Genomic DNA, 11354 nt, shown 5'->3' on the forward strand with positions numbered 1-11354 from the left:
AAAAAAAGAACTCCTTAGCACAGATTAGCAAGCCAAATTCAGCAATAATCAAAAAATGAGAATGTTACGGGAAAGGGGTCCCGATTCAGGTCACCAAGAGAGGGTTCTTGGATCTCACACAAGAAGGAATTCTGGGCAAGTCCATAGAGTAAAGTGACAGTAAGTTTATTAAGAAAGTAGGCCGGGCGGCCGGGCGCGGTGGCTCAAGCCTGTAATCCCAGCTACTCAGGAGGCTGAGGCAGGAGAATGGCGTAAACCCAGGAGATGGAGCTTGCAGTGAGCTGAGATCCAGCCACTGCACTCCAGCCTGGGCAACAGAGCAAGACTCTGTCTCAAAAAAAAAAAAAAGAAAGTAGGCCAGGTGCGGTGGCTCACACCTGTAATCCCAACACTTAGGGAGGCTGAGGCAGGCAGATCACAAGGTCAGGAGTTCAGGAGTTGGAGACCCGCCTGACCACATGGTGAAACTCCATCTCTACTAAAAACATAAAAATTAGCCGGGCGTGGTGGTGCATGCCTGTAATCCCAGCTACTAAGGAGGCTTGAGGCAGGAGAATCACTTGAACCCAGGAGTCGGAGATTGCAGCGAGCCAAGATCGTGTCACTGCACTCCAGCCTGGGCAATGGAGCGAGACTCCATTTAAAAAAAAAAAAAAAAAAAAAGGAATAAAGAATGGCAACTCCAAAGGCAGAGCAGCTCCAGGGCTGCTGACTGTCCCTTTTTATGGTTATTTCTTGAGGACATGCTAAACAAGGGTTATTCATGCCTCCCATTTTTAGATCACATAAGGTAACTTCCTGATATTGCCACGGCATTTGTCATGGTGCTTGCAGGAGCGTAGCAGTGAGGACAGCCAGAGGTCACTTTCATCGCCACTTGGTTTTGGTGGGGTTTAGCTGGTTTCTTTACTGCAGCCTGTTTTGTTGTTGTTTTTTGAGACGGAGTCTCGCTCTGTCACCCAAGCTGGAGTGCAGTAGTGCTATCTCGGCTCACTGCAAGCTCCGCCTCGCGGGTTCACGCCATTCTCCTGCCTCAGCCTCCCGAGTAGCTGGGACCACAGGCGCCCGCCGCCATGCCCGGCTAATTGTTTTGTATTTTTAGTAGAGACGGGGTTTCACCGTGTTAGCCAGGATGGTCTCGATCTCCTGACCTCGTGACCCACCTGCCTTGGCCTCCCAAAGTGCTGGGATTCCAGGCGTGAGCCACCGCGCCTGGCCAGGATTTTTACGTCTATGTTCATGAGGGATACTGGTATTTATTTATTTATTTTTGGTAATGTATTTGTCTGGTTTTGGTATCAGTGTAGTGGTGCCCTCATAAAAGGAGCTGGAAAAGTGTTCCCAACTCCCAGAATCATGGAAGATTCTGTGTTGCTTTGGTATTACTTCTCCCTTACGTGTCTGGTACAAGTCTCCAGTGAAGCCTCTTCTGGGCCAGGGGTTTTCAGAGCGTGAAAGTAGTTCATTTTTGCTTTAACTCTTTTAACTGCGTGAAGGGATAACTTACCTTGAGATTTATCAATTTAAAGTGTACCGTGGCTGGGTGCGGTGGCTCACGCCTGTAATCCCAACAGTTTGGGAGGCTGAGGCAGATGGATCACTTGAGAGCAGGAGTTTGAGACCAGCCAGGTCAATATGGAGAAATCCCATCTCTACTAAAAATATAAAATTAGCCGGGCGTGGTGGCGCATGCCTGTAATCCCAGCTACTTGGGAGGCTGAGGCAGGAGAACTGCTTGAACCTGGGAGATGGAGGTTGCAGTGAAGTCCCTGTACAGCCTGGGAGACACAGCAAGACTCCATCCCCCCAAAATAAAAAAAAAAAAAAGGAAAGAATAAAAGTATACTGGAAGACAGGATTAACACGCGGTATGAAAGAAAGCAAACCTCGGTTTTCGTCCAGTTGAGGTGACCGGAGAGTCTTCCATTTGCAGATGAGTTGTATGCTGGACCCATGAGTGCGGAGCCAGCAGTCATCGCCCCTCGAGTCCCGCACGTCACAGCTTCTTAAACAGATGATCAAGAGCTTACGCACAGTTCCTTATCCCAACCCACCTTGGCCCGATGCGCCCTGGCTTTTTCTGGAACTGCTCTCCCGTGGATCCTCGCCAAGAACGCCCAGTTCTCCTTGTTGCTCAATCATGGAGTCTCTCTGGAGACCTCGCTGCCACGTGTGTGCTTCTGGAGAGGCCGCCTCCCTGCGGTGCTGTCTTGGTCAGGCTCCCAGCAGGAAAAGATGGCACCCGAATGAGGATCATCTAAGGAGGCTTCAGTGAAGGGACCGTTTGCCAGGGGTGAGAGAGCAGGGCGTGCGGGCGGCACGAGGGGCCGCTGTGGCATCTGGAGCCGCTGACAGTGGAGCTGTCATACTCCAGGTCAGAAGGGACCAGGGGAGGGGGACTTGGCCCAGACACCAAGAGTGGCACCAGGGGGCTGCCTTGAGAGGCGAGTGCCAGAGGGAGCCAGGGACTCCCCAGGGGCCATCCCAGAGGGCACTGAGGAGGTTCACTGGGTCTGGGACCCGGAGGCGGCGGGGAAGAAGAGAGAGTCTGAAGGGTAAGGTGCCGACGTGGGCACAATTGGCTTTTCTGACTCCGCTCTCCAGGTTTTTTCTCCCTCTCTGGCCGCCCCTGTCCTGTCTCCAGTTGAGGTCTTTCTTGGCCAGTGCCTGCCTCCCTGGCACCTGTGGTTTCAGTGATGGGGATTCTTCCATGTGTCCCCTGGAGTGACCTCCTCTGTTCCTGCGGATTCACCAGATACACTAAAGACACCAGCTCAGCCCTGACCTCTCACCTGAGCACCTCCTTACCAAGTCATCCAGATGGCTCCCCAGGGATGAGCAGCAACAAAATGGGTACCTGGGTGCCCAGCACACGTCAGGTAATGTTCTAAGACCCTTGCGCGTACCCAGTCACTTACCATTCACTGCAGTCCTGGGATGAGCTCTGCGATTAGCTTCCTTTTGCAGACGAGGACACTGAGGCACGGCAAAGTTAGGTTATTTGCCTAAGGACATGCAGCTGGACGGGGACAGAGCCAGGACTGGGCTTGCAGTGGCTTCAGATCCTACCTTTCTGACCACAACACTCGTGCTCTTGGAGAGCCTTGAGACTGTGGGACAAGGCGGACTGAAGATGCAGTTTCCAGACGGGCTTCCCTGGCGGGCGACTCCCGTGCGTACGCCCAGCATCCTGCGCAGGAGCTCTCATGGCCAGGCCTCTGCCAACAGTCAGCACAGACCGGAGACAAGACAACTACAGCCCCTCAGACACTTTATTGTTTACAAAACAGATGGATCCCATAGGGAAGGAACACAATCGTTATGCTGACAGCAGCGAACAGAGAGGGAAAGAAGAAAGGTGAGCTTTAAAGTAATCGCCAATCGCAAATCACTGCCTGTGTGGTGAGAGGCTGCTCCCGGGCACCTGGCCTGTGGCTCATGGGCTGATGTGAACATACATCAGCAAGGCCTCAAAATCCAGCACAGCCCCGAGTCCCCCAACCTTCCTGACTGCGGCTCTGCTTTAAATGGCCCAGCCTGGACATCAAGGACAACGATCTAGGAGGCGGGCCAGAGACGGCCAGGCCAAGTCAGAACAGACTTGGGGCTTCCAGGCTGTGCCCGGTGACAGCTGAGCTCTTCGGAAATGTGTCACATTCAGCGTTCACTTCCTTCGCTTCCTCCACTACCCATGACATAGCGGGGAAAGAGACAACCAGTGCGAGAGGGTCCCTCCTGGCTGCCCTCCTCGCAGCTGTGCTTGAGTTTCAAAAGGGGAGAGGTTTGTGAGGGACCGGCACAGGGACAGCCAGAGCCGGCACCCTCTGGCCGCCGGGGCACCCCTGACGATCGAGGTGTGGGGGTGGGAGTAAGGGTGGGGGTCGGGGTGAGGTAGTGCTGTGGGGAGGGCACTGTGATGAAGGAAATGTCCCTTCTCAGCCTGGGTCGTGCCTAGCCTCGGTCTCAAATCCCACTCTGCCTTCGCCCTGGAGCACTGAGAAGACACTCCAGTGAAGCCGAGGCCCAGCCAACGCTCATGTGAAGTTTCCATGGAGAAGAGGCTGCAAAACTCCCACTGGAAGAGGAGAAATAAAGGCCAAGGAAAGAAACCCCAGGGAAGTGACAGGCCTCGGTCACAGACCCTAGGCAGGGAATAAAAAATTCAAGTCATTCATAGAAGTCTTGAAAGGCATGACGATTTCTGATAGTTGCTAGAAAAAGGCAACGTTTTATCTTTGTATCCGTTGGCCAAGAACTCTGAAATCGGACACTTGCTTCACCAACTGTCACTGCTTCCTCACAATCTCCCCCACTGCTGGAGCAGGCTGGGTAACTACAGGACCTCGCTCTGTGCGATCAGATTTGGTGATTCCATTTTATAAGAAAGGAAACTGCTTTAATGAAAGCAGGTTAATAATTAAAACTTCAAAATGCTGCACAGCCGCAGAATTTTCCTGAAGGGAGAAAGTGGTCACTGGCCATATGACGCGGAGATGGTTTTATCTGAGGCCTGAGAACCAACAGATGGGCCTGCACCCTGGCCTGTGCCGCTGTGGGCAGATGTGTCCCCAGGGGCCTGCCCTCGCTCGTGGCCATGCAATACCCTACAACGTAAACATTTTCTTTTCCAAGGATCTGCAGGGGTGGACATGATGCTCCAGGCTGAGAGTAGGAAGAAAAGGGGGTGACCTGGGGTTCCCAGCAAACAGGTCCACCTCATGCTCACTGCGTTCTCGGGGTGAGGCATAGTGCCTGACATATGGTAGGAGCTCCAGGGATATTTACTGAACAAAAGAACGTAGGAAAGAGAAGAAAGGAGGTCGGATGGAAGAAAGGGCCCGGCCAGTTCGGCAGGCCTTGAGTCAATGCCTGAAGTGACCGATCTCACCATCAGACCGCAGCATGGAGAGCCGTTCAGACCGCGGCCTCCGTGGGGCCTGGGGGTCCACTGCCCACGCCCCTGCCCAGCCTGGGACCGGGCTCCCTGTCCAAGCCTCCAACCCAGGCACAGTTCCAAAAAGAACAAAACAAAACAAAGCTGGTTTTTATAAAAGCTGAGTCCTGATGGCCTTGCTCAGCGTCTCCGTTTTGAGTTAAATGAACTCGATGCCTTCGTACTTCACGCTTCCGATCTTGGTCTCTGGCAGGAGGAAGCGCCCGTCCAGCGTGAAGGCCATGATGTAGGTGGCGACTCTGCCGCTGTCCTCCTCGGACTTGAGGGCCACAATGATCTGGTCATCAGTGTTGGGGATGAACTTGAAGGACGAAAAGCCGTGAGTGGGGACCACTGCCCCCACGTGGCTCACAGCGATGTCGCCGAAGTCGGGGGAGGAGCTCAGCAGCAGGTTGGCGCCCTTACGCTCGTCGTCCTTCTCGCTGTAGCGCTCCTGGCTGGCACGGCGCGGCAGGAAGAACCAGCGCTGCAGCGTGTCACTCCAGCAGGCAGACTCATGGATGAGGTAGCCTGGGAACCGGGACTGTGGGTCAGACACGCATGCAGCCTGGCGTGCCCAGCCCCACGCCATCAGGCCGTGCGCAGCAGCAGGCATGGGGCTGCGACCACCAGGGCTCGCCAGCCCACAGCGACCCGCCCCCCTGCTCTCCAGGCTCCTGGAGGGTTTTGTGTTCTTGGTGACCCCACGCAGGGAACCTGCAGCACCCCCTCCCTGAAGCCTCCTCCCGTTCCCCCAAGAGCTGCCTGCGAGCTGCACCAGGAATCTCAGGGATGGCAGCTCGTCAGCGCCTCCTCAGGGCTGATCCAGAGGAGCCCAAGGAAAGGGAACAAACCCCCACTGGAGGTGGGGAGGGATCGGGTGGGGAGGCTGCCTTGAGGCTGCAAGGAAGAGGAGACAGCGTCTGGAGCCCAAGGCACAGACTCAGTCGCTTCCTCCTGAACCTCAGGCACCTCAGGCCTACGCCATCCTGACTAAGGGGAGGCCAAAGTGCTGCTGGCCCTATGTTGGTGTGAGGCACCATGGCCCAGCACCAGGGGTGGGGACAGGGCCTGATCCAGCAGTGCAGACAACGGGGCCACAGGCGGGGATGCGGGGAGGCCAGCTGCTGGGGTGATTGGGATAAGAAAGAGAAAATGGCTCGTTTGCCGCCAGAATCCACTGGCTTGAGGGGAGCCACCATCAGAGGCAACCAAAATCACTAAAATCAAGCAAGAAACGGGCCTTGGAGGCTGGGTGCGGAGGCTCGCGCCCATAATCCCAGCACTTTGGGAGGCCGAGGCAGGTGGATCACCGGATTACCTGAAGTCAGGAGTTCGAGACCATCCTGGGCAACATGGTGAAACCCTGTCTCCACTAAAAAGACAAAAATTAGCTGGGCATGGTGGTGCACACCTGTAGTCCCAGCTACTGCAGAGGCTGAGGCAGAAGAATCATTTGAACCCAGGAGGTGCAGGTTGCAGTGAGCTGAGATCGCGCCACTCCACTCCAGCCTGGGTGACAGAGCAAGAGTTTGTCTAAAAAAAAAAGGGTCTTGGAGGCACATGCAGGAGGAAGCAGGTTCCCAGCGAGCGGGCTGTGGAAGTCATGCTGCGGGCTGGGGCAGGCGTCTCTCACCTGGCGGCCGGATGCCAGCGGCGGCCCGCAGAGCGTTGTAGTTGGACACCCAGTTCTCGTGGTCCACGCTGCCCTTGTAGCCCACCACCTTCACCCACTCCGGGTTCTCGTTCACCACGTCGCCCGTGGTGGTCGTCCACTCCTTGCCCAGGCCGCCCACGTACAGATGCTCGTCCTTCACTGCCAGCCACTCGGCCTTGAAGCCTGGCCAAGCAGAGCAGTGTCCTTAGGCCCTGCACCTGGCTCCTGCCCAGGGCTGGTCGGCTGCCCTCCCCACAGCTCCTGAAGGTTCAGTGACCACTATCAAGTCATCTCTGATCCCCAACTCCCCGCTCCTCAAGCCGTAACCCCCAACCTCAGGATTATCCTTACAGGGTAGAAAAGCTGAGAAGGGACAGCACTCTGAAGGGGCGCGCGTGTCCCGGGGTGTGCGTGTGCTGCCCTCGGCCACACCTGAGGTCTCACGGGGCATCACTCTGACGCCAGCGGCCGGAGAGGGGCGTGGCGCTGGGGCTCCCAGGCTTCCTTCCAGTGGATTTGTTCAGAAGCTGTTTTTGCTTTTTTTAAACGGATTTATTTAAAATAAGCCTAACTTTGAAGGCTGCCACGGCTCAGCCTGTGTGGGAGCCTGTGTTCTCCCAGTGTATTCTTATCATCTCTACACCCTGGTGTTCTAACTTCTGTTTGTTTTCCTCAAATTTTGCCAGCTTCTTGCCCCTGAGAGCTGGAGCTGTGCCCCCTGAACCGCCTGAGACCACTGCGGCTTCTCTGCAGGGCCCTGGAGGGACCTGCCATCTCCTGGGCCCCTTGTGCGACGAGACATTCTCCACCCCTGGGTCTTTCGTCCCTCCCGGATGACCTGAGCACAGCCCAACCCCAAAGCTCCCTTTACCCCACTTTTCTCCCTATCCAAGGGAAGGACAGAACTACAGTAGGGTTGCCTAAAACCCTGATAAGTGCAAGGCAGGAAGCAACACTCTGATACCTCAGGTGAGGTCGGTCCCCTGCCCAGCCCTGGGCAAACACTGATGCTTTTCTCACCGGGTGTGGCGAGGGCCTGGCCGGCCATGAACTGTGTGGCCATTGTTTAGGGCAGTTCCTCCTTGACCTCAGACAGCCTGCGGTGGCCTTCCGCTTTCTAGAAGGTGGGGATCCACTGCCAGCTCAGACCAACGGAGCTCCGAGGAGCTGGCAGGTCCTCTGCCAGCGTCCTTGGCGCCTCCCCAGCTCCTCCCTGGAGGAAGACACTGGCCACCGTGCCTACCCAAAGCCTATCCCTGCCCTGTGGAAGCAGCACCTCCTTTCTGGTGAACTAAAAGGCTGGCATCAGGCTCCACTCCAGGAGGGTTGCTGCAGCTCACACATGCCCTCCCCCTGCTGGGGTTCAGGGAGAGGAGGGCTGGGCAGCCGTTTACCCTTCAGTAACATGAAACCAAAGTCTGGGTTTTGAGTGAGAACCATCTGACCCCATGGCTTTCAAGGTAAGGCTCCTGGTGGGTACATCCCAGTGTGATCTTGAGAAGCTTTGAAGGTGTAAAAAGGGCTGTGTTCTCAGAGGCTCTCAGAGCAGCAGCGGATACAGCCTAAAACATCCTGGAAAGATTCCCCACGTCTCCCGCAGGCCTCTAGCAATAAGCTCTTGCTCCTAGAAACTGCTCAGTGTGAAGTGACAGTAGGCTACGCTCCTGGCTAATGGTAAGGGGGCCGTGGGTCAGAGCAAGAGGGAGAAGTGCTCCCTCACCACATCGCTGGCTTCTGGGTGTGTGAATTCTTTCCTGTGTGCCTGTGTTTGCCAGCCAGGCCCTGAGCCCCACTCCCCACCCACACCTCCATAGAAACCTCAGGGTCCAGTTACCTTTCTCCACGGTGCCGTCGCCGTCGGACAGAATCACCCAGGGCACGGCTTTGCTGCCTTCGATCTGGTAGACAACCCCCGTCCGGTCATCCACGGAGTAGAGTTTCCCATTGAAGACAGTCAGGTCAGAGAGCTCCATACCTCTCCCCTTCTCCGCCAGGTGGGACTCCAGGACCGCGTGGTCTTTGTCCCACTCCACGGCCACCTTGTCCCCACTGTCTGACAGGGTCAGGTAGCCCTTTTTCAGGTAACTGAACCAGGTGTTTTCCTCCTGGGCCCTTGACTCTGTGTCCAGGTCTGCGATAACTGCGATTCGGTACCGAATCCCAGCCGGTGTCCTTTGCGGGGGAGACAGGGGGTAGGTGTCATTGTACCAGCTGGCGGGCACCTGGCTGAGCCTCCAGTTGTGTGCACTGTGCGTGGGGGGCCTGCCGGGGGCCGGGCGGTGGGAGCAGAGCAGCCAGAGGATGGCGGCGCTCACAAAGGACGGCAGGATCACCCGCCAGCGGGGGCGGAAGCGGGGGTCCGCGGCCTTGGTCATGGACGCCAGCACAGGAAGGCCCCCCACACTTATCCGGAGGGAGTGCATAGACTCATTCCATTCCGAGTGCTCAGATGGCTGCACGGGCATCAGCGTGACAGTCAGGCGGGACCTGCACAGCCAGGGAGGGAGGAGAGAAGTCAGCGCCCCCGCAAGCACAGTCACGTCTCAGTTCCTGAAGCTGCAGGCGCTGGTGGCTGACTTTTCCGGAAGAGACAGTATTTCCCTACTTTGTGGCCATTCTTACTCCCTTGGCTTAATGAATCCCCGACTCTAGCAGTATCTTTGCTTGCTTTCACTCAGCAAGACGTGAAGTCTTTCCAGAGCAAAATTATTCCATCTCCCCTGTCCCAGGTGGCAAGGTGGGAAGCTGAGTGAGAGAAGAAAGTCCCATGCAGGTTGGTGCTCTGTGGTCCCTCTAGAGAGAAGTGCCGGGGAGTCAGGTAGGAGGGGAAGGTTGACAGGTTGAGGCGGGATAGGATCACAGACAGGGTACATACAGGTCTGTATTTTACTCAAATGCCGCCTCATCCAAGAAGCCCTCCCTGACTGCCCTGCCGCCAACATCACCCGACATCACCCTCCGTCCCTAGGTCCCTGGCCCTTGTCCCCATCTGACATCAGAGTATTGTATACAGTTATTGGTCTGTTTGTTTCTGTCTCCACCTCTGTATCCTGACTCCTAGAACAGTGCCTGGCCTGGAGCAGACAGATGTGCAGTAAAGTGAAGGAGTCTCCACTTCCTCTGGGGTAGGCTCCTGAAGCATTTGAATACAGAACAGATCCAAACCAAATAAAAACCCTCCTTCTTTTTTGTATCTGTTGTTGTTTTAGGCAGTGTCTGTCCCCTGGTGCCTTTATATTAATGCAAATGACTGCAGGGACCAGAGTCTGAGTGGCTCGGGCTGCCTGGAGGCCAGCGTGTCTGTGCCTTGGCTCCAAAGAACTGCTGGGCTCAATGTGCAGCCAAGCCAGGCCGCAGGCCTCTCCCAGGTCACCCGCCACCCCAGGCGTGGTCCTGTGGCACAGTCCTGGGGTCAGGATGCTGGTGGCGGCCAGGAACTGCAGCCCTTCACCGCTGCCGCCAACCCCATTTCCTGGGCATACGGCATGATGGCTCAGTGCAGCCACAGGGCGCCAGGCCCGCATCTGCGCCGCCTTGGTGAGAGCTGCCTGTCTCTGGACAGCCGCCAAGTACCACAATGGGGCGTGGGGAGATGGCTCCCGGTGCTCTGGTTCCGTATCTCCGCCCTCCAACTATAACCCAGTGAATCCTGGCCTGAGAAGCTTCCCTGGCTGGGTCCTCCTTGAGAAAACAACAAAGCAGCAAACGTGTGCCTTTATGGGCAGACGCTGTCCTCCCTGCCAGGGCGCCTGGGAAGGGCTTGGGGACTCCAATGGCTCTGTGCAATTCTGGGCCCCAAATATGTGAACCGTGAGGCCCTGGTGCACGGCAGCCAGCGACAGACACCCCCACCAGAGAAACCCCCTTCTCCACGCTGCAGGCTGCTTAGCTGAGAAGATGCAAAAACAGGGTGACAGTTCCACATGGAACTTTCGGACAGTCTTAGATTTTAGCCCCAGGGTCAGGTTCAAGGAGTGAACAAGGCTCTTATGTGGGGCCTGCTGCTCAGAGTGAGCCTCCGAACAGCAGAGGGGGGCTGTCAGCAGTTCCTCCGGGCCGGCAGGGAAGACTCCATGCTCCCTTTAAGGAGCAGGCCTCTCAGGACCCCCTGAGGTGGTCAGAGGGCTGGTCACGGGGCCTTCCTGGCAGCAAGGCTGAAGTTCCCAGTGCTGGACATCCTCCTCTGACCACGCCCAGGCCCTGCCCCTCCCTGTGCCTTTTCTAGCCCCAAGGCTTCAAAACCCCAGCCAGGCCCAAGAAGTCTCTGCTGAGCCCTGAATTACTGTCTTACCTCCTATGCAAATCCTACCTACATTTCTTTTTTCTTTCTTTGTTTTTTTTTGAGACAGGGCCTCGCTCTGTCACCCAGGCTGGATTGCAGTGGCGTGATCACGCTCACTGCAGCCTCAACCTCTGAGGCTCAAGCAGTCCTCCCACCTCAGCCTCCCAAGTAGCTGGGACTACAGGCGTGTGCCACCATGCACAGCTAATCCTTTTTTTTTTTCTTTTGAGACAGAGTTTTCCTCTTGTTACCCAGGCTGGAGTACAATGGTGCGATCTCGGCTCACTGCAACCTCTGTCTCCTGGGTTCAAGCGATTCTCCTGCCTCAGACTCCCTAGTAGCTGGGATTACAGGCATGCACCACCACGCCTGGCTAATTTTGTATTTGTATTTGTATTTTTATTTATTTATTTATTTATTTATTTATTTGGTTGGTTGGTTGAGACGGAGTCTCGCTCTGTTGCCCAGGCTGGAGTGCAGTG

General features: G+C 56.1%; 1 protein-coding gene across 2 annotated transcripts in view; it reads right to left on the minus strand.

The window, feature by feature from the left end:
* Window positions 1-3254: 3254 nt before the first annotated feature.
* The window catches only part of CANT1 (calcium activated nucleotidase 1), a 22478-nt gene continuing 14378 nt past the window's right edge, over window positions 3255-11354 (minus strand). For both annotated transcript variants that reach the window (XM_026455873.1, XM_026455875.1), the window contains 3 exons: window positions 8425-9077; window positions 6570-6773; window positions 3255-5464 (listed from right to left, as the gene is read on the minus strand). In XM_026455873.1, coding sequence (XP_026311658.1) covers window positions 5094-5464; window positions 6570-6773; window positions 8425-9055 — 1206 coding nt within the window. In that variant the 5' untranslated portion in view covers window positions 9056-9077 and the 3' untranslated portion in view covers window positions 3255-5093. The remainder of the gene's footprint in view (window positions 5465-6569; window positions 6774-8424; window positions 9078-11354) is intronic.

Source organism: Piliocolobus tephrosceles, chromosome 16, assembly GCF_002776525.5.
Source record: "Piliocolobus tephrosceles isolate RC106 chromosome 16, ASM277652v3, whole genome shotgun sequence".
NCBI classification, from domain to species: Eukaryota; Metazoa; Chordata; class Mammalia; order Primates; family Cercopithecidae; genus Piliocolobus; species Piliocolobus tephrosceles.